The sequence below is a fragment of the Anas acuta genome, chromosome W (genome assembly GCF_963932015.1).
Source record: "Anas acuta chromosome W, bAnaAcu1.1, whole genome shotgun sequence".
NCBI lineage: Eukaryota > Metazoa > Chordata > Aves > Anseriformes > Anatidae > Anas > Anas acuta.
In genome coordinates this window covers 1923522-1945507 of record NC_089016.1, presented here as the reverse complement: position 1 = coordinate 1945507, position 21986 = coordinate 1923522, and the positions used below count along the sequence as shown (strand labels likewise).

General features: G+C 54.4%; 1 protein-coding gene across 1 annotated transcript; it reads right to left on the bottom strand.

The window, feature by feature from the left end:
* Positions 1-1292: 1292 nt before the first annotated feature.
* Positions 1293-20535, bottom strand: SYVN1 (synoviolin 1). Its single transcript, XM_068665823.1, is given in 18 exon segments — positions 1293-3053; positions 4774-4868; positions 6159-6345; positions 6422-6496; positions 6571-6693; positions 13685-13836; positions 14352-14468; positions 15500-15565; positions 15643-15742; positions 15999-16125; positions 16219-16322; positions 18343-18391; positions 18477-18509; positions 18511-18567; positions 18569-18631; positions 19316-19408; positions 20403-20489; positions 20491-20535. Coding segments are annotated over 18 exon segments (2271 nt in total). The 3' UTR covers positions 1293-2355.
* Positions 20536-21986: the final 1451 nt, after the last annotated feature.

The following is a 21986-nucleotide window of genomic DNA, read 5'->3' as shown; positions in this document are numbered from 1 at the left end:
CGTTGCAGCTCTGGGGGTCGGGGCCGCGCTCGGGCTCGGGGGGCGGCAGCTCCGCCGTGGGGGCTGTGGGGGGGGGGGGGGGGAGGAGAAAATGGGGTTAAAAAAAGGGGTTTGGGGTGCCCCCCCCCCCCCGCCCAATTAGGGCTTCCCCAGGGATTGTTTCCCTGCTGTTTGTCAGCAAAGCCCCCTGTGGATGCCCTAAAACCCTACATCCCCCCCCCCAACCCCATAATGGAGCCCCCCCCCATAACTCCCCCAGCCCCCACCATTCCCCACAGACCCCCCCCCCAACCTACCCCTATAAACCCCCCCAACCCCCCCCAGCCCCCCCACACAACCTTCCCAAACCCCCAAAAAACCCCCTCATAACCCCTCCGAAATCTCCACCGACCCCATAAAAATCCCCTGTAACCCCCCCCAACTCGCCTCAAGCCCCCCCCATAACCCCCCCAGCCCCATAAATCCCCTCATAAACCCCCCCCACAGCCCCCATAACGCCCCCAAAACCCCATAAAATCCCCCCCCAAACCTCACAAAACCCCCTCATAACCCTCTCTAACCCACCGCAAAGCCCCCCCCGAACCCCCAAAACCCCCCTATAAACCCCCAAACCCACTGCAAAGCCCCCCCAAACCCCCTATATCCCCCCCCCACCCACCTCAAGCCCCCCCAGCCCCATAAGCTCCCTCACAAACCCCTTAAAATCCCCCCCAACCCCATAAAACCCCCATAAGCCCCCCGCAAACCCCCCCAGCCCCATAAATCCCCTCAGAACCCCCCAAAACCCCCCCTCAACCTCCCCCAACCCACCTCAAGGCCCCCCCCAAAACCCCCCCAAACCCCCTCACAACCCCCCTATCCCCCCCCCCCAACCCCCCCAAATCCACTCTCAGCCGCCCCCCAACCCCATAAAATCCCCCCCCCAGCCCCCCCCGTCCCTTCACCGGTGCCCCCCACCGCCGCCGTCGCCGTCCCCCAGCGCCCCCCCGAGCGCCGCCGGCGCCTCAGGGCCCCCCGCCGCCATTTTGCCGCCCCCCCCCCCCCGCTTTCCCCCACTGCGCATGCGCTGCCCTCAAACGCTCCGGGCGGAACCAACGAGGCGGCCGCATAGAGCGGCCGCGCCTAGCAGCCCTCCTATCCCTCTTGGAGGACCGCCGTGATGCACCATAAGAGACGCCGGTACCATAGAGGCGAGGCAGGAAGTGAGGGTAGAAGGGCCCGGAAGTGGGCGCCTACCATAGAGACGGCCATAGGGAGGCATTGGGGGGCAGAAAGTAGAGCGGCCCCTGGAGGACTTGTCCTGCAGCCTTTATTCCGCCTATGTACAATTAGCTCTTACAAATGTTTACACTATTTACAAATTAAATAATTAGGGGGGAGGGAGCCGGGGGGGGGGACGGGGGCGGGCTTTGGGGCGAAAGGAGGGGGTTTGGGGTCAAAGCGGGGCGGGTTTGGGGCGAAAAGGAGGGGTTTTAGGGGCAAAAAGGGGTTTTTGGGGTGAAAAAGGGAGATTTTGGGGGGGCGGAGAATGAGCTTAGGGGCAAAGGGAGGGGGGTTTAGGGTGAAGAGGAGGGGATCGGGGGTCAAAACAGGGCGTTTGGGTGTCAAATGAAAGGGGTTGGGGTCAAAAAAGGGGATTTGGGATGACAAGGGAAGGAGCCTTGGGGCAAAACAGGCTGATTTAGGGTCAAAATGGGCCGATTTAGGTCAAAATGAAGGGTTTCGGGGTCAAAAAAAAGTCTGGGGTAAAAAAGGAAAGGTTTTAGGGTCACAAAGATTTCAGGGTCACAAAGAAAGGATTTGGGGCCAAAAGAAAGGCTTTAGGGTCAAAAGGAAGGGTTTTGGGTGAAAAGGGGTGTTCTTTTGGGGCCAGCTGCCCCCTTTGCAGCCCCCCTCCTTTGCTCCCTTTCCAAACCCGCCCCGAAACGAAGGAAAACCCCGAGGAACCCACCCCAAAAAATCCTCGGCCGGCCGCAGCCCCGCGCTTTGCCCTCCAAATTTAAAAAAAACAAAAAAAACAAAAAAAAAAAGGATAAAAAGCTCGATTCCCGCCTCGTTTATTGCCCAATTTCGCCTAAAGCAGCCCAAATTTCCACCCCGGGGCCCCCCCCCCCCCCCGGCCGCCCCCGATTTTCCCTGAGATTTTGGGGCTCCTGGAAGCCCGCTGGGTTCGAAGAGGCACTGAAGGGTGAGGGCCAACGGGTTTTGGGGCCGGGGTCCGCCTTCCCGTGGGGAAAATGGGGTGAAAACCCCCGCATTTTGGGGGCCAGGAGGGGGCTTGTCCGGAGGATAAAGGGTTAATACTGCAAGGAGGGGGGGCCGAGGGCACCCCAAAATCCCAAATGGCTCAAAGCTTCAGGGTCTGACCCCAAAACCCGAAGCGGGTTGGGGGGGGGGGGGGGGGTGAGAGCCGCCGGGGATGACCCGAGAAGGAAATTGGGTTAAAACCACGAGGTTTTGAGCAATTTCAAGCGGGGACGGCGTTTTCAGAACCGAAACCCCGTTCCCAAATCCGCCGCCGGAGGTAGAGAAAAAAACGGGGTGAAAAAGGGGCGAAAACGGGTCAGGGGGGCGCTGCCGAGGGGGAATTCCCCCTGAGGGGGGGGGGGGGTGAGCCTCCAGATTGCTTTTTTTTTTTGGGGTGAAAAATGGGGAAAAGGAGGCGGGGGGGGGGGGTGGGCGGGGGGGGCACGGCCGGCTCGGGGGGCTCCAAAATTGGGGGCTCAGGGAGAGGCGGCCTCGGGGGGGGGGGTCCCCAAAAGGGAGGCCGAGGGGGTGGGGGGGCGGCTTCCAGGGCCCCCCAAATGTCCCCCAAAACGGAGGCCGAGGTTGGGGGGGGGGGTGGGTCCCAAAAAAAGGGGGGGGGGGCGAGGTTGTCAGAGGGAGGGGGCCGGGGGCGGCGCCCCCCCCAGTTTGCGCAGGCGGCGGCGCCGCAGCTCGGCCGTGTCGGGTTCGCCCCGGGGAGCCTTCGGCCTCCTCCTCTCCTCCTCTTCCTCCTCCTCTTCCTCGGGGCGGGGGGCGAAGCCTTCGGCGCCTGGGGGGGCCCGGGGGGGCTGCGGGGGGGGGGAAAGGGACCCGTTAGCAACCGGGTCAAACCGGTTCCAAAACCGATTCCAAACCCGGTCTCAATCCCAATTCCAATCTGGTCCCAAACCACTTTGAAACCCGATTCGAAACCCAGTCTGAAACCGAATCCCAAATCTGGTCTGACATCTGGTCTGAAAACCGCAATCCCAAATCTGGTCCCAAACCACTTTGAAACCCAATTTGAAACCCAATTTGAAACTCAGTCTGAAACCTGATCCGAAACCCGGTTCCAAACCCGGTCTCAAACCCAATTCCAAACCTGGTCTGACACCTGGTCCAAAACCCAATCCCAAAACACTTTGAACCCAATTCAAACCTGGTTCAAATGCAGTCTGAAACCTGATTCCAAACCCGATCCCAAACCTGATCCAAAACCCCATTCTAAACCTGGTCCCAAAACACTTGGAAACCCGATTTGAAACCCAGTCTGAAACCAGATCCCAAACCCAGTTCCAAACCCGGTTCAGAACCCAGTCTGACACCTGGTCCGAAACCCGATCCCAAACCTGATCCGAAACACGATTCCAAACCACTTTGAAACCTGATACTAAACCCAGTCCGAAACCGGATCTGAAACCTGGTCTGAAACCCAATCCCAAACCTGGTCCCAAACCACTTTGAAACCTGATTTGAAACCCAGTCTGAAACCTGATCCGAAACCCAGTTCCAAACCTGGTCTGATACCCGATCCGAAACCTGATCCCAAACTACTTTGAAACCCAATTTGAAACCCAGTCTGAAACCTGATCCCAAACCTGGTTCCAAACCCGATTCCAAACCTGGGTCCCAAACCCTGTCCGAAACCTGATTCAAAACCCAGTTTCAAACCTGGTCTGAAACCCGGTTCTGAACCCAATCCCAACCTGATCCAAAACCCGATTCCAAACCTGGTCCCCAAACCACTTTGAAACCTGATTTGAAACCCAGTTTGAAACCCAATCCGAAACCCAGTTCCAAACCCGGTCTGACATCTGGTCTGAAACCCAATCCCAAATCTGGTCCCAAACCACTTTGAAACCCAATTTGAAACCCAGTCCGAAACCTGATCTGAAACCCGGTTCCAAACCCGGTCTCAAATCCAATTCCAAACCTGGTCTGACACCTGGCCCAAAACCCAATCCCAAAACACTTTGAAACCCAATTCAAAACCTGGTTCCAAAAGCAGTCTGAAAACGGATTCCAAACCCGATCCCCAAACCTGATCCAAAACCCCATTCTAAACCTGGTCCCAAACCACTTGGAAACCCGATTCGAAACCCAGTCTGAAACCTGATCCCAAACCCGGTTCCAAACCCTGTCTGAAACCTGATTCAAAACCCAGTTTCAAACCTGGTCTGAAACCTGGTTCTGAACCCAATCCCAAACCTGATCCAAAACCCGATTCCAAACCTGGTCCCAAACCACTTTGAAACCTGATTTGAAACCCAGTTTGAAACCCAATCCGAAAGCTGGTTCCAAACCTGGTCTGACACCTGGTCCAAAACCCAATCCCAAATCTGGTCCCAAACCACTTGAAACCCAATTTGAAACCCAGTTTGAAACCTGATCCGAAACCCGGTTCCAAATCCGGTCTCAAACCCGATTCCAACCCAGGTCCAAAACCCGATTCCAAACCCAGTCTGACACCTGGTCCGAAACCCGATCCCAAACCTGATTCCGAAACCCCTTTCCCCCAAAATCCCGTACCAGAGGTGCTGGGCTCGGCAGGGGGCTGGGGGGCGCCGGGCTCCGTGGTGGTGGTGGGGGGGGTCTGGGGGGTGGTGGTAGGGGGCCGGGGAGGCCTGGGGGGAGAAAACGGGGAGAAAAGGTTAAAAAGGAAAGGAAATCCCCCAAAATGGTTTCTGGGCTGCGAGGGGCTGCCTCGCTTCCCCCTCCCCTGTTTGCCCTTTCCCAATTTTTCCCTTTTTCTCCCCAATTTTCCCCTTCCCTCGTTTCTCCTGTCCCCCATTTTTTACCAAAAAAATCTCCCCCCTTTTCCCTGTAATTACCCCAAATCCCCCCATTCCCCCCCAACCCCCACCCCAGCCCCCCAAATCCCCCCGAACCCCCTCCCAGCCCCCTCAACCCCCCCAATACCCCCTGAACCCTCCCCAAACTCCCCCCCCCAAAATCCTCCCAACCCCCCCTCCAAAAATCCCCCAACCTTCCCCAAACCCTTAATTCCTCCCCCAATCCCCTCCCAACCCCCCCAAGCCCCCCCCAGGTCCCCCAAATTCCTGCCATTTGCCCCCCAACCCTCCCCACATTCCCCCAAATTCCCCCCAACCCTCCCCAAATGCCCCTCCAACCCCCCCAAATCCCCCCTAACACCCCTCCACTCCCCCCCAAAATGCCCCCCAGCTCCCTCAAATCCCCCCAAACCCCTTCCCAGCCCCCCCAGTCCCCCCCAAACCCCTTCCCACCTCCCCCAAACCCCCCCAAATCCCTTCCCAGCCCCCCCAAACCCCCCCAAATCCCTTCCCAGCCCCCCAAATCCCCCTAACACCCCTCTATTCCCCCCCCAAACTGCCCCCCCGCTCCCCCAAACCCCCCCAAACCCCTTCCCGGCCCCCCCAGTCCCCCCCAAATCTCTTCCCAGCCCCCCCAACCCCCCCCAAATCCCTTCCCACCTCCCCCAAATCCCTTCCCAGCCCCCCCAAACCCCTTCCCAGCCCCCCCAAACCCCCCAAATCCCTTCCCAGCCCCCCCAAACCCCTTCCCAGCCCCCCAAGTCCCCCCCAAATCCCTTCCCAGCCCCCCCAAACCCCTTCCCAGCCCCCCAAGTCCCCCCCAAATCCCTTCCCAGCCCCCCCAAACCCCCCCAAATGCCCCCTAACACCCCTCCATTCCCCCCCAAACCCTTTCCCAGCCCCCCCAAATCCCCCCAAATCCCTTCTCAGCCCCCCCAAACCCCCCCAAATCCCCCCTAACACCCCTCCATTCCCCCCCAAATCCCTTCCCAGCCCCCCCAGTCCCCCCCAAATCCCTTCCCAGTCCCCCCCAAACCCTTTCCCAGCCCCCCCAGTACCCCCAAATCCCTTCCCAGCCCCCCCAAATCCCTTCCCAGCCCCCCCAAACCCCCCCAGCCCTACCCCAGTGCGGCCAGCACGCCCAGGTACTGGTTGATCTGGAGCATGGCGGCGTCCAGCAGCGTGTGGATGTCCCGCAGGCAGCGCAGCCGCGCCTCCACGTGCTGCCGCTCGTGGCCCTCCAGCGCCCGCAGCTCCTCCGCCGTCAGCCCCGCGAAGCCCGCGGGGGGCACCGGCATCGGGGGGAACCCTAAAAAGGGGTCGACGGTGAGAGAGGGAAGGAAAAAAACCCCAAAAATCCCCTAAAAAATCAATCGGAGGCTCACCAAAAAGCGGAGGCCACGGCATCGCCAGCCACGGGGGCGGGAGGGGAAGGGCGGAGGCGTCGGCGGGTCTGGGAGCTAAGGGGTTAAAAAAATGCGGTAAACGGGACGTTTGGACCCAAAATTTATGCGGGGAGGGGGGTGAGGCTCACCTGAAGCGGCAGAGGAGCCGGGAGCGGGGTTGTCGGAGCCGTTGGGGGCGGGAGGGAAGGGCCCCACCGGGGGCCAGAAGGGGAACATGCCCGGGGGAAAGGGAGGCAGCATCCCCTGTGGGACTGGGGGAAAAAAGAGAGAAATCAGCCAAAACACCCCAAAATTCCCTTAAAAACGTCAGCTGCAGGCGCAGCTTCAAGTTTCCCCAAAATCAGGCTGAAATCCTACAGGTTTGGGGCACCCCAAAAGCAAAAAGCTGTGGTTTGGGGTAGAAGTTTTCTTTTTTGGGGTTGGTTTTCCCTTTTTGGGGTCGTTTTTTCCCTTTTTAAGGATTGGTTTTACACTTTTTGGGTCAGAAGGGGAATGTGCCCAGGGGAAAGTCCCTGCAGGACTATGGGAAAAAGAGAAATCAGCCAAAACACCCCAAAATGGCCTTAAAAATGGTTGGCTGCAGGCACAGCTTTGATGCTGGCTTTGAGTTTCCCCCAAATCAGGCTGAAATCCTACAGGTTTGGGGCACCCCAAAAGCAAAAAGCCGTGGTTTGGGGTAGAAGTTTTCTTTTTTGGGGTTGGTTTTCCCTTTTTGGGGTCGTTTTTTCCCTTTTTAAGGATTGGTTTTACACTTTTTGGGGCCAGAAGGGGAACATGCCAAGGGGAAAGGGTTGGCAGCATCCTCTGCGGGACTGGGGGAAAGAGAGAAATCAGCCAAAACACCCCAAAACTGTCTTTAAAAGGTCAGTTGCAGGCACAGCTTCAATGCTGGCTTCAAGTTTCCCCAAATCAGGCTGAAATCCTACAGTTTTGGGACACCCCAAAAGCAAAAAGCCGTGGTTTGGGGTAGAAGTTTTCTTTGTTGGGGTTGGTTTTCCCTTTTTGAGGTCGTTTTTTCCCTTTTTAAGGATTGGTTTTACACTTTTTGGGTCAGAAGGGGAACATGCCAAGGGGAAAGGCTTGGCAGCATCCTCTGCGGGACTGGGAAAAAGAGAGAAATCAGCCAAAACACCCCAAAACTGTCTTTAAAAGTCAGTTGCAGGCGCAGCTTCGATGCTGGCTTCGAGTTTCCCCAAAATCAGGCCGGAATCCTACAGTTTTGGGACACCCCAAAAGCGAAAAGCCGTGGTTTGGGGTAGAAGTTTTCTTTTTTGGGGTTGGTTTTCCCTTTTTGGGGTCGTTTTTTCCCTTTTTAAGGATTGGTTTTACACTTTTTGGGTCAGAAGGGGAATGTGCCCAGGGGAAAGTCCCTGCAGGACTATGGGAAAAAGAGAAATCAGCCAAAACACCCCAAAATGGCCTTAAAAATGGTTGGCTGCAGGCACAGCTTCAATGCTGGCTTTGAGTTTCCCCAAAATCAGGCTGAAATCCTACAGGTTTGGGGCACCCCAAAAGCAAAAAGCCACGGTTTGGGGTAGAAGTTTTCTTTTTTGGGGTTGGTTTTCCCTTTTTGGGGTCAGTTTTTCCCTTTTTTAGGGTTAGTTTTACACTTTTTGTGGTCAGAAAGGAAACATGCCAAGGGGAAAGGGTTGGCAGCATCCCCTGTGGGACTGGGGGAAAAAAGAGAGAAATCAGCCAAAACTCCCCAAAATTCCCTTAAAAACATGAGCTATAGGCGCAGCTTCGATGCTGGCTTCGAGTTTCCCCAAAATCAGGCTGGAATCCTACAGGTTTGGGACACCCCAAAAGCGAAAAGCCACGGTTTGGGGTAGAAGTTTTCTTTTTTGGGGTTGGTTTTCCGTTTTTGGGGTTGTTTTTTCCCTTTTTAAGGATTGGTTTTACACTTTTTGGGGCCAGAAGGGGAATGTGCCCAGGGGAAAGGGAGGCAGCATCCCCTGTGGGACTGGGGGAAAAAAGAGAGAAATCAGCCAAAACACCCCAAAAATCCCTTAAAAACGTCAGCTATAGGCACAGCTTCGATGCTGGCTTCGAGTTTCCCCCAAATCAGGCTGGAATCCTACAGGTTTGGGGCACCCCAAAAGCAAAAAGCCGTGGTTTGGGGTAGAAGTTTTCTTTTTTGGGGTTGGTTTTCCCTTTTTGAGGTCAGTTTTTCCCTTTTTTAGGGTTAGTTTTACACTTTTTGGGGCCAGAAGGGGAATGTGCCCAGGGGAAAGGGAGGCAGCATCCCCTGCAGGACTATGGGAAAAAGAGAAATCAGCCAAAACACCCCAAAATGGCCTTAAAAATGGTTGGCTGCAGGCGCAGCATCAATGCTGGCTTCGAGTTTCCCCCAAATCAGGCTGAAATCCTACAGGTTTGGGACACCCCAAAAGCGAAAAGCCGTGGTTTGGGGTAGAAGTTTTCTTTTTTGGGGTTGGTTTTCCCTTTTTGGGGTCAGTTTTTCCCTTTTTTAGGGTTAGTTTTACACTTTTTGGGTCAGAAGGGGAACATGCCAAGGGGAAAGGGTTGGCAGCATCCTCTGCAGGACTATGGGAAAAAGAGAGAAATCAGCCAAAACACCCCAAAATTCCCTTAAAAACGTCAGCTATAGGCGCAGCTTCGATGCTGGCTTCGAGTTTCCCCCAAATCAGGCTGAAATCCTACAGTTTTGGGACACCCCAAAAGCGAAAAGCCATGGTTTGGGGTAGAAGTTTGCTTTTTTGGGGTTGGTTTTCCCTTTTTGGGGTCGTTTTTTCCCTTTTTAAGGATTGGTTTTACACTTTTTGGGTCAGAAGGGGAATGTGCCCAGGGGAAAGTCCCTGCAGGACTATGGGAAAAAGAGAAATCAGCCAAAACACCCCAAAATGGCCTTAAAAATGGTTGGCTGCAGGCACAGCTTTGATGCTGGCTTTGAGTTTCCCCCAAATCAGGCTGAAATCCTACAGGTTTGGGGCACCCCAAAAGCAAAAAGCCGTGGTTTGGGGTAGAAGTTTTCTTTTTTGGGGTTGGTTTTCCCTTTTTGGGGTCGTTTTTTCCCTTTTTAAGGATTGGTTTTACACTTTTTGGGGCCAGAAGGGGAACATGCCAAGGGGAAAGGGTTGGCAGCATCCTCTGCGGGACTGGGGGAAAGAGAGAAATCAGCCAAAACACCCCAAAACTGTCTTTAAAAGGTCAGTTGCAGGCACAGCTTCAATGCTGGCTTCAAGTTTCCCCCAAATCAGGCTGAAATCCTACAGTTTTGGGACACCCCAAAAGCAAAAAGCCGTGGTTTGGGGTAGAAGTTTTCTTTGTTGGGGTTGGTTTTCCCTTTTTGAGGTCGTTTTTTCCCTTTTTAAGGATTGGTTTTACACTTTTTGGGTCAGAAGGGGAACATGCCAAGGGGAAAGGCTTGGCAGCATCCTCTGCGGGACTGGGAAAAAGAGAGAAATCAGCCAAAACACCCCAAAACTGTCTTTAAAAGTCAGTTGCAGGCGCAGCTTCGATGCTGGCTTCGAGTTTCCCCAAAATCAGGCCGGAATCCTACAGTTTTGGGACACCCCAAAAGCGAAAAGCCGTGGTTTGGGGTAGAAGTTTTCTTTTTTGGGGTTGGTTTTCCCTTTTTGGGGTCGTTTTTTCCCTTTTTAAGGATTGGTTTTACACTTTTTGGGTCAGAAGGGGAATGTGCCCAGGGGAAAGTCCCTGCAGGACTATGGGAAAAAGAGAAATCAGCCAAAACACCCCAAAATGGCCTTAAAAATGGTTGGCTGCAGGCACAGCTTCAATGCTGGCTTTGAGTTTCCCCAAAATCAGGCTGAAATCCTACAGGTTTGGGGCACCCCAAAAGCAAAAAGCCACGGTTTGGGGTAGAAGTTTTCTTTTTTGGGGTTGGTTTTCCCTTTTTGGGGTCAGTTTTTCCCTTTTTTAGGGTTAGTTTTACACTTTTTGTGGTCAGAAAGGAAACATGCCAAGGGGAAAGGGTTGGCAGCATCCCCTGTGGGACTGGGGGAAAAAAGAGAGAAATCAGCCAAAACTCCCCAAAATTCCCTTAAAAACATGAGCTATAGGCGCAGCTTCGATGCTGGCTTCGAGTTTCCCCAAAATCAGGCTGGAATCCTACAGGTTTGGGACACCCCAAAAGCGAAAAGCCACGGTTTGGGGTAGAAGTTTTCTTTTTTGGGGTTGGTTTTCCGTTTTTGGGGTTGTTTTTTCCCTTTTTAAGGATTGGTTTTACACTTTTTGGGGCCAGAAGGGGAATGTGCCCAGGGGAAAGGGAGGCAGCATCCCCTGTGGGACTGGGGGAAAAAAGAGAGAAATCAGCCAAAACACCCCAAAAATCCCTTAAAAACGTCAGCTATAGGCACAGCTTCGATGCTGGCTTCGAGTTTCCCCCAAATCAGGCTGGAATCCTACAGTTTTGGGGCACCCCAAAAGCAAAAAGCCGTGGTTTGGGGTAGAAGTTTTCTTTTTTGGGGTTGGTTTTCCCTTTTTGAGGTCAGTTTTTTCCCTTTTTTAGGGTTAGTTTTACACTTTTTGGGGCCAGAAGGGGAATGTGCCCAGGGGAAAGGGAGGCAGCATCCCCTGCAGGACTATGGGAAAAAGAGAAATCAGCCAAAACACCCCAAAATGGCCTTAAAAATGGTTGGCTGCAGGCGCAGCATCAATGCTGGCTTCGAGTTTCCCCCAAATCAGGCTGAAATCCTACAGGTTTGGGACACCCCAAAAGCGAAAAGCCGTGGTTTGGGGTAGAAGTTTTCTTTTTTGGGGTTGGTTTTCCCTTTTTGGGGTCAGTTTTTCCCTTTTTTAGGGTTAGTTTTACACTTTTTGGGTCAGAAGGGGAACATGCCAAGGGGAAAGGGTTGGCAGCATCCTCTGCAGGACTATGGGAAAAAGAGAGAAATCAGCCAAAACACCCCAAAATTCCCTTAAAAACGTCAGCTATAGGCGCAGCTTCGATGCTGGCTTCGAGTTTCCCCCAAATCAGGCTGAAATCCTACAGTTTTGGGACACCCCAAAAGCGAAAAGCCATGGTTTGGGGTAGAAGTTTGCTTTTTTGGGGTTGGTTTTCCCTTTTTGGGGTCGTTTTTTCCCTTTTTAAGGATTGGTTTTACACTTTTTGGGTCAGAAGGGGAATGTGCCCAGGGGAAAGTCCCTGCAGGACTATGGGAAAAAGAGAAATCAGCCAAAACACCCCAAAATGGCCTTAAAAATGGTTGGCTGCAGGCACAGCTTCGATGCTGGCTTCGAGTTTCCCCAAAATCAGGCTGGAATCCTACAGTTTTGGGACACCCCAAAAGCAAAAAGCCACGGTTTGGGGTAGAAGTTTTCTTTTTTGGGGTTGGTTTTCCCTTTTTGGGGTCGTTTTTTCCCTTTTTAAGGATTGGTTTTACACTTTTTGGGTCAGAAGGGGAACATGCCCGGGGGAAAGGGAGGCAGCATCCCCTGTGGGACTGGGGGAAAAAAGAGAGAAATCAGCCAAAACACCCCAAAATTCCCTTAAAAACGTCAGCTGCAGGCGCAGCTTCAATGCTGGCTTCGAGTTTCCCCCAAATCAGGCTGAAATCCTACAGGTTTGGGGCACCCCAAAAGCGAAAAGCCGTGGTTTGGGTTGGAAGTTTTCTTTTTTGGGGTTGGTTTTCCCTTTTTGAGGTCGTTTTTTCCCTTTTTAAGGATTGGTTTTACACTTTTTGGGTCAGAAGGGGAACATGCCAAGGGGAAAGGGTTGGCAGCATCCTCTGCGGGACTGGGAAAAAGAGAGAAATCAGCCAAAACACCCCAAAATTCCCTTAAAAACGTCAGCTATAGGCGCAGCTTCGATGCTGGCTTCGAGTTTCCCCAAAATCAGGCTGGAATCCTACAGGTTTGGGACACCCCAAAAGCAAAAAGCCGTGGTTTGGGGTAGAAGTTCTCTTTTTTGGGGTTGGTTTTCCCTTTTTGAGGTCATTTTTTTCCTTTTTTAGGGTTAGTTTTACACTTTTTGGGTCAGAAGGGGAATGTGCCCAGGAGAAAGGGCAGCAGCATCCCCTGTGGGACTGGGAAAAAGAGAGAAATCAGCCAAAACACCCCAAAATTGCTTTAGAATGACTGCCCGAGGGTGTGGGTTTGCTGTTCGCTTAGAGTTTCACAGAAACCAGGCTGAAATCCTACAGTTTTGGGGCATCCCAGAAGCAAAAAGCTGTGGGTTTGGGTGCGGGTTTTGTTTCTGTGGTGACTCTTCCCTCTTTTTTGGGGTGTTTTGCCTTTTTGGGGTACATTTTTCCCTTTCAGGACCAGCTTTTCCCTTTTTGAGAGTTTTTTTCCTTTCTGGGCTGTGTTTTTCCTTTTTTAGGGTTGCTTTTCCCCATTTTTGGGGGCAAGCTTTTTCCTTTTTGAAATGGGTTTCTCCCCTTTTGGGGACCTTTTTCCCTTTTTTGGGCACATTTTCCCTTTCTGGGGCAGTTTTTTTTCCTCTTTAGGGCAATTTTCCCCTTTTGGGGGACACGTTTTTCTTTTCTGGGGCACATTTTCCCCTTTTTTGGGGCATATTTTCCCTCTTTGGGGTGCATTTTTCCTTTCTGGGGCACATTTTTCCCCTTTTTCAGGTGTAGGTTTCCCTTTTGGGGGCACATTTTCCCTTTCTGGAGTAGGTTTTTCCCTCTTTGGGGCACATTTTTCCCATTTTTGGGGTGCGTTTTCCCCCTTTTGGGGGCACATTTTTCCTTTCTGGGGTAGGTTTTTTCCTCTTTGGGGCAGATTTTCTTTCCTGGGGTGCATTTTCCCCTTTTTTGGGGCACATTTTTCCTTTCTGGGGTGGTGTTTCCCTCTTTGGGGCACACTTTTCCCCTTTTTCAGGTGTAGGTTTCCCTTTTGGGGGCACATTTTCCCTTTCTGGAGTAGATTTTTCCCTCTTTGGGGCGCATTTTCCCCTTTTTTGGGGCGCATTTTTCCTTTCTGGGGGCACATTTTCCCTTTTCAGGTGTAGGTTTCCCTTTTGGGGCCACATTTTTCCCCTTTTTTGGGGCACATTTTCCCTTTCTGGAGTAGGTTTTTCCCTCTTTGGGGCGCATTTTTCCTTTCTGGGGTGTGTTTTCCCTTTTTGGGGGCACATTTTCCCTTTTCAGGTGTAGGTTTCCCTTTTTGGGGCCACATTTTTCCCCTTTTTGGGGGGGCGCATTTTCCGTTTCTGGGGCCGTTTTTTTCCCTCTTTCAGCCCGCGTTTCCCATTTTTGGGGCGCGTTTTCCCCTTTTGGGTCCCTTTCTCCCCTTTTTTGGGGTGCCGATGCTCACAGTTTGGGGGCTGCGGTGCTGGTGGGGTCTGCGGCGGGGGCTGGGGCTGCTCGGGGGGGTCCGGGGGGGGCTGCGCGGGGAGGGAGGCGCGGAGCACGTCCATGCGGCACGTGGGGCACGTCTGCTGCCGCTGGAACCACGACCGCAGGCAGCTGCCGGGGAAAAACAACGGGATTTGGGGTTTTAACCCCCACCCTGCCCCCAAGTCACACCCCCAGACCCCGTATTTTTGACCTACGAGGTAAATAACACCCCCAAAAACCCAAAATTTTGTCCTGTGGGATGAGTAACACCCCCCAGACCCCAAATCTTTGTCCTGCATGACAAATAACACCCCCTAGACCCCAAACCCTTCCTCCTGGGGGACAAATCCCACCCCCCAGACCCCAAATCTTTGTCCTGAGTGCTGAACAACACCCCCCAGACCCCATTTTTTTAGTCCTGCAAGACAAATCCCACCCGCAGACCCCAAATCTTCCTCCTGGGGGACAAATCCCACCCCCCAGACCCCAAACCTTCCTCCTGGGGGACAAATCCCACCCCCCAGACCCCAAACCTTCCTCCTGAGGGACAAATCCCACCCCCAGACCCCAAATCTTCCTCCTGGGGGACAAATCCCACCCCGCAGACCCCAAACCCTTCTCCCCGATGCCCTCGGGGCCCCCACCTGGTGTGGAAGATGTGGTTGCAGGGCAGGCGCTTGGCCCCCGTCACCATCTCCTCGCGGCAGATGATGCAGACGTTGTCCACGGCCTGCAGCTCCTCCGGGGTGGCGTCGGGGTAGCTGCGGGGGGAACGGGGTCGAGAAGGGGTTACAGGGAAAAGATTGGGGGAAAAGGGACCGGGAACAGCCCCCCCCCGCGGCGGTCCCCAGGGGTTTGTGGCTGAAATCAAGCTTTAGGGGGGTTTTGGGGTGGCTGCAAAGAGGTTTTCCCTATAAAGGCTCTCCTAGGGGGGGGTTAAGGGGATCCACAACCCCGTTTTCCCCTATAAGGTCTCTGCAAGGGGCATTTAAGGGGATCCATAACCCTTTTCCCCCCATAAATTCTCTCCAAGGGGGACTTTAGGGGATCCACAAACCCTTTTTGCCCTATAAGGCCTCTCCAAGGGGAATTTAAGAGCACCTGCAACCCCTTTCTCCCTGTAAGATCTTTGTAAGGGGATTTCATGGGAACCACAACCCTATAAAGGGGGATTTAAGGGCATCTTTTAACCCCTTTCTCCATACATAACCTCTCCAAGAGGATTTAAGGGGATGCACAACCCCTTTTTCCTCTGTAAGGGGGATTTAAGGGATTCTGCATCCCCTTTGTCCCTATTAGATCTTTCCAAGGGGCATTTTATGGGATCCACAACCCTACAAGGTCTCTCCAGGGGGAATTTCGCAGGATCAGCAACCCTACGAGGTCTTCCCAGTAGGGTTTAAGGGATTCTGCAACCCCTTTGTCCCTATAAGATCTTTCTAAGGAGAATTTCACAGCACCCACGACCCTACAAGGTCATTCCAAGAGGTATTTAAGGGCATGCACAACCTGTTTTTCCCCTATAAGGAGGATTTAAGGGATTCTGCAACCCCTTTCTCCCAGTAAAATCTTCCCAAGGGGGATTTCACAGCATCCATGACCCTACAAGGTCTTTCCCAGGGGGCCTTAAGGGCATCCACAGCCCCTTTCCCCCTCCGAGGTCTCTCCAAAAGCGGTTTTGGGGCATCCCCAACCCTCCGAGCTCCTCCCACCCCCTTTTCCCGTGCTAAAAATGACTTGTTTTCCCCCAAAAAAACCCTCCTCCCCCTCATTTTTCGGCGCAGGGACTCACAGCGTGTTCATGTTGCGGATGGCGCGGCGCGACATGATGGCGTCGGTCACGGCTTTCTTAAACTGCCTGCGGAGGGGAACGGGGACAAATTTGGGGTCACAGCCAGGTGCCCCGGCCCCAAAAACCGCCCCGAAAGCGCTCACCTCATGGCCAGGTACATGGGGCGGATGGCGAAGAGGGGGAAGGTGTGCACTTTGATCATGATGGTCATGAAGGCCATGTAGAGGAGGACTTTGATGAAGCCTGGGGGGGGGAAAAAAGAAAATTAGGGAAGGGTTTTAAGTAGTTGTGGGGTGGGGAGAAGCAGGACGGGACCCCAAAAGCGGTTTAGGAGGGGATTTAGGGGGTCGTTCCACCTCGTTACCCACCTCCGCCCACAAATCCCGTTGCTTCTACCAGAAAGAAAACCCAAGGGGGTGGAAAAAGGGGATTTTAAGGGGGAAAAAAACCCAAAAATTGGGGAGGAAAGAGGGAAAAGGGCGTCGGGAGCTCGGCGTACCCGTGAAGAGCTCGGTGTAGAGCATGTAGACGGCTTTGCTGTCCCAGGGGTTCTCGTTCTGCAGGTCGATGGAGTGCAGCACGTACTTGATGAAGATGGTGAGCACCATGGTCATGAGGATGGCGTACTGCGGGGCACGGAGAGGGCGGGGGGGGCTCAGGACTCGTTTTGGGGGGGCTCAGGACCCGTTTTGGGGGGGTTATAGGGAGCGGGGTCTCACCTCGAAGCCGAAAACCAGCTGGACCGAGGCTCCCCGCGTGAGGATGCTGTGGTACGCGTGGCTGACGAAGAGGAAATCCAGGATCCCCAGCAGGAACATCAGGGCTGCGGCGGTTATCGGGGTTAATTGGGGTTAATTGGCAGCACTAACGAGGCTGGGATCACCACCAGCTCGTTAGGAACCCCCCCCCGCCCACATCCCAGCCCCTGTTTGCAAGGCCAATCCCCTGCTAATTCCCATTTGGGGTCTCTAAATCCCTTCCCCACAACCAAAAAAGCGTTTTCCCATGCATCTGGGACCCCATTTCCCACCAAAAAAGCATTTTCCTGTACAGCTGTGACCCCATTTCCCCCAAAACAGCATCTTCCTACACATCTGGGACCCCATTTCCCCCCAAAAAAAGCATTTTCCCATGCATCTGGGCCCCCATTTCCCCCAAAAAAAGCATTTTCCTACGCATCTGGGACCCCATTTCCCCCCAAAAAAGCATTTTCCCATGCATCTGGGACCCCATTTCCCCCCAAAAAAGCATTTTCCCATGCATCTGGGACCCCATTTCCCCCCAAAAAAGCATTTTCCTACACATCTGGAACCCCATTTCCGCCAAAAAAAAAGCATTTTCCCATGCATCTGGGACCCCATTTCCCCCCAAAAAAGCATCTTCCTACACATCTGGGACCCCATTTCCCCCCAAAAAAGCATTTTCCTACACATCTGGGATCCCATTTTCCCCCAAAACATGTTTTCCTATACATCTCAACCCCATTTCCCCCCAAAAAAAGCATTTTCCTGTACAGCTGTGACCCCATTTCCCCTAAAACAGCATCTTCCTACACATCTGGAACCCCATTTCCCCCCAAAAAAGCATTTTCCCATGCATCTGGGCCCCCATTTCCCTCCAAAAAAGCATTTTCCTACACATCTGGGACCCTATTTTCCCCCAAAACACATTTTCCCATGCATCTGGGACCCCATTTCCCCCAAAAAGCATTTTCCTACACATCTGGGATCCCATTTTCCCCCCAAAACACATTTTCCCATACATCTCAACCCCATTTCCCCCCCCAAAAAAGCATTTTCCCATGCATCTGGGACCCCATTTCCCCAAAAAAAAGCATTTTCCTACACATCTGGAACCCCATTTCCCCCAAAAAAGCATTTTCCTACACATCTGGGACCCCATTTTCCCCAAAAAAGCATTTTCCCATGCATCTGGGCCCCCATTTCCCCCCAAAAAAGCATTTTCCCACGCATCTGGGACGCCATTTTCCCCCAAAACAGCATCTTCCTACACATCTGGGACCCCCTTTCCCCCAAAAAAAGCATTTTCCCATGCATCTGGGCCCCTATTTCCCCCAAAAAAGCATTTTCCTACACATCTGGGATCCCATTTTCCCCCAAAACATGTTTTCCTATACATCTCAACCCCATTTCCCCCCAAAAAAGTATTTTCCTGTACAGCTGTGACCCCATTTCCCCCAAAACAGCATCTTCCTACACATCTGGGACCCCATTTTCCCCAAAAAAAACATTTTCCTACACATCTGGAACCCCATTTCCGCCAAAAAAAAAGCATTTTCCCATGCATCTGGGACCCCATTTCCCCCCAAAAAAAGCATTTTCCCATGTATCTGGGACCCCATTTCCCCCAAAAAAACATTTTCCTACACATCTGGGACCCCATTTCCCCCCAAAAAAGCATTTTCCCATGCATCTGGGACCCCATTTCCCCCAAAAGAGCATTTTCCCATGCATCTGTGTCCCCATTTACCCCCAAAAAGCATTTTCCTACACATCTGGGATCCCATTTTCCCCCAAAACATGTTTTCCTATACAAATCAACCCCATTCCCCCCCAAAAAAGCATTTTCCTGTACAGCTGGGACCCCATTTTCCCCCAAAACACACCCCAAACCCCTCCTGACACCCCTTTTCTCCACCCAAACCCCAGAGCTCGTTCAATCCCCAGCTGGGCCCTCTCTAACAGAGCGGCCCCGATAACGTTATCTCGCCCCACGCTTTTTTTTTTCCCCCCCACCCTATGCAAATGGGGCGCCGAAATTATCTTTCCTGCCCAGCTGCGGAGGGGGCAAAGCCCCCCCCGGGCCGGGAAGGCGCCACTCACACACGATTCGGAAGTGGAAGAGCCAGGAGATGTTGGGGCTGCGCTCCATCTGCGGGGAAAAAGGGAGAAAACGCTAAAAAAAAACCTCCCCTCCGGACCCAAAATCGAGCTTTTTCGCCTGTTTTTTCACTCACGAAGTCCACCCGGTCCTCGGCCAGCCAGTGGAAGGCACTTGAGGAAGAGGAGGAGGGTGAAGAGGGCGACGAAGCGGGGGCTGAAGTCGTCCCCTGAAGACGGTGAAGGCCAGGCAGGTCTCCGTCACCGCGTACCACGAGCGCTCCAGGAGGTGCTGCGGGACACAATGCCCCCAAAAATCAAAGAAATCCCCCCAAAACACGTTAACATCCCCCTCAGCCCCGCAGGATTCGACCCTGGGAGTCCTAAATCCTCCCTCAATTTAAGAGTTTTGCTCCCAGGGTGGAAAAAAGTCTAATAATGCAATTTTGAGCCCCCCAAAAATCCAATAAAAAGCCCTAAAACCTGTTAACATCCCCCTCAGCCCCTCAGGATTCAGCTCTGGAGTCCTAAATCGGAGAATTTTGTTCCCCAAGGTGGAAAAAAGTCTAATAAAGTACCTCTGAGCCCCCCAAAATCCACTGAAAAACCCTAAAAAGCCGTTCACATTCCCCTCAGTCCTTCAGGATTCGGCCCTGGAGTCCTAAACTTACCCTGAACTGGAGGATTTAGTGCCCTCAAGCCCTCCAGGATGGAAAAAAAAATCAAAAAAAAGTCCCAAAACCGTTAACTTCACCCTTGGCCCTGCAGGATTCAGCCCTGGAGTCCTAAATCCTCACCAAATTTAAGAATTTTGCTCCCCAGGGCGGAAAAAAGTCTAATAAAGCACCTCTGAGCTCCCCAAAAATCCAATAAAAAGCCCTAAAACCTGTTAACATCCCCCTCAGCCCCGCAGGATTCAGCCCCGGAGTCCCAAACCCTCCCAAAATCGGAGGATTTCGGACCAAGCTCGGCTCACCTCCATCTCTGCCGCCCGCAGCTGCCCGAAGAAAACCTTGCCCATGAATTTGCCCAGCAGGAAAACCAGCACGAAGGCCTGGATGTAGAGAACCTGCGGGGGGAAAGAGAGACGGGGAGGGTTTTTTGGGGAAAAAGAGGTGCTTTGGGGGCGAAAAGGGGGGCAGGTGGGGGGTGAAAAGGGCCGCTTTGGGGCCAAAAGGGGGCATTTGGGGGGGGAAAGGGGTCACTTCAGGGCCAAAAGAGACATTTTGGGGCCAAAAAGGGGGCATTTTTGGGGAAAAAGGGGTCACTTCAGGGCGAAAAGGAGACATTTTTGGGGAAAAAGGAGCTGCTGCAGGCAAAAAGGGCCGCTTCGGGGCCAAAAGGGGGCATTTGGGGGGAAAAAGGGGTCACTTCAGGGCCAAAAGGAGACATTTTTGGGGAAAAAGGGGCTGCTGCAGGGCAAAAAGGGCCGCTTTGGGGCCAAAAGGAGACATTTTTGGGGAAAAAGGGGCTGCTGCAGGATAAAAAGGGCCGCTTTGGGGCCAAAATGGGGCATTTGGGGGAAAAAAGGGGTCACTTCAGGGCCAAAAGGAGACATTTTTTGGGGATAAAGGGGCCGCTTCAGGGCGAAAAGGGCCGCTTTGGGGCCAAAAGGGGGCATTTTTTGGGAGAAAAAGGGGGTCACTTCAGGGCCAAAAGGAGACATTTTTGGGGATAAAGGGGCCGCTTCAGGGCGAAAAGGGCCGCTTCGGGGCCAAAGAAGACATTTCTGGGGAAAAAGGGGTCACTTCAGGGTGAAAAGGGGCCACTTTGGGGCCCCGAAAGCAGAAGTGAGCCCCCGCACGGCATTCAGCCGTGACTCCACGCGCCGCCGCCGGCCTCGTTTCCCCTCAACCTCCCCTAATTAATTAATTACCCGCCAGCAAAGTCTCTGGGGACCGCTCTGGGGGGGCAGGAAAAGGAGCAAACCTCGTGCTCCTGGCGGCCGTTACCCGCGGAAAATCAAGCGGGGAGGCAGCGCCGCGCTTCCTCCCCCAAAAGCGGGATTTCAGCCCCAAATCTTTGCCCCGGGGGGGGTTTTTTGGGGCTCCCCCATTACTCACGGCCATGCTGGGGCTGGATTTGGTGAGATAAACCACGGTGGGGTAGAACTGGTGCTTGAGGTAGTAGGCGTGGGCCACCACGGCCGTGGGTGAGCGCCAGGCTGCCTGCCATCACCGCCGCCGTGCACAGCATCTCCGCGGCCCGGCCGCCTGCGGGGGGGGGGGAAAAAAGGGGGTTTTTTGGGGGAAAAAAAGGGAAAAAAAGGGTTAGCGGGAGGGTATTGGGGCTGTTTGGGGCTTGGTGGGAGCCAGGGGGTTGTTAAATCCCGGGGTCTGGCCTCAAATTTGGTCCCGTTTGTGTCCCCCCCCCCCCTTGTACCCCATAAGTGTCCCCACCCCCATCTGTGCCCCCCCCCCAAACTCCCCCCATAAACACCCCCCAAGCCCCCCAACACCCCCTTATATCCCCCTACCCCTATTTACACCCCCCTTCACACCTCAGCCCCCCTAAACATCCCCCCCCCCCCCAACACCCCCATTCCTCCCCCCCGGTGTCGCCGCCCCCCACGAAGACCCCAACACCCCCCCAAGCCCCCCCACTCCTATCTCCGTGCCCCCCTCCACATCTCAGCCCCCATAAACCCCCTCGAAGCCCCCCCAGCCCTACCTACGCCCCCCAACCTCCCCCCCAAAATGTCACAGCCCCCTATAAGTGCCCCAGCACCCCCCTACACCCCTCCAGTCCTATCTACGTGCCCCCCAACAACCCCCCCACCGCATCACACCCCCCCATAAACCCCCCCAAAGCCCCCCACTCCAACCTACATGCCCTAAACACCCCGCTCCACACCGGAGCCCCCCAATAAGCGCCCCTAAAGCCCCCACACACCCCCTAAACCCCCCCCCTTCCTACCTACGTGCCCCCCAACCACCCCCCCCGCTGCGTCACACCCCCCTTAAGCCCCCCAACTCCTACCAACGTGCCCCCCCTCCCTGTCACAGCCCCTCATAAACACCCCCAAACCCCCCCCACGCCCCCTCCACCCCCCCTATTCCTACCTACGTGCCCCCAACGGCCCCCCCCTTCGTCACACCCCCCTTAATCCCCCCAAAACCCCCTTAAATGCCCCCCCACCTCCTACCTACGTGCCCCCCTCCCTGTCACAGCCCCTCATAAACACCCCCAAACCCCCCCACACCCCCCTATTCCTACCTACATGCCCCCAACGCCCCCCCCACTGTATCACACCCCCCTTAATCCCCCCAAAACCCCCTTAAAGCCCCCCACTCCCTACTTCCATGCCCCCCTCCCTGTCACAGCCCCTCATAAACACCCCCAAAAACCCCCCACAACCCCCTCCACCCCCCCTATTCCTACCTACGTGCCCCCCAACCACCCCCCACTGCGTCACACCCCCCACCAGCCCCCCCTAAAGCCCCTCCTCCCTGTCACACCCCCCATAAGCCCCCCCCAAAGCCCCCCCACGCCCCCTAACCCCCCCCTCAGACCCCCCTAACCCCCCCCTCAGACCCCCCTAACCCCCCTCAGCCCCCTCTAACCCCCCCCAAACCGCCCTCACGCCCCCCCCCCCCGCCTTTTACCCCCCCTTTCCCCTCACAACTCAGGCCCGAGCCCCCCCCCAG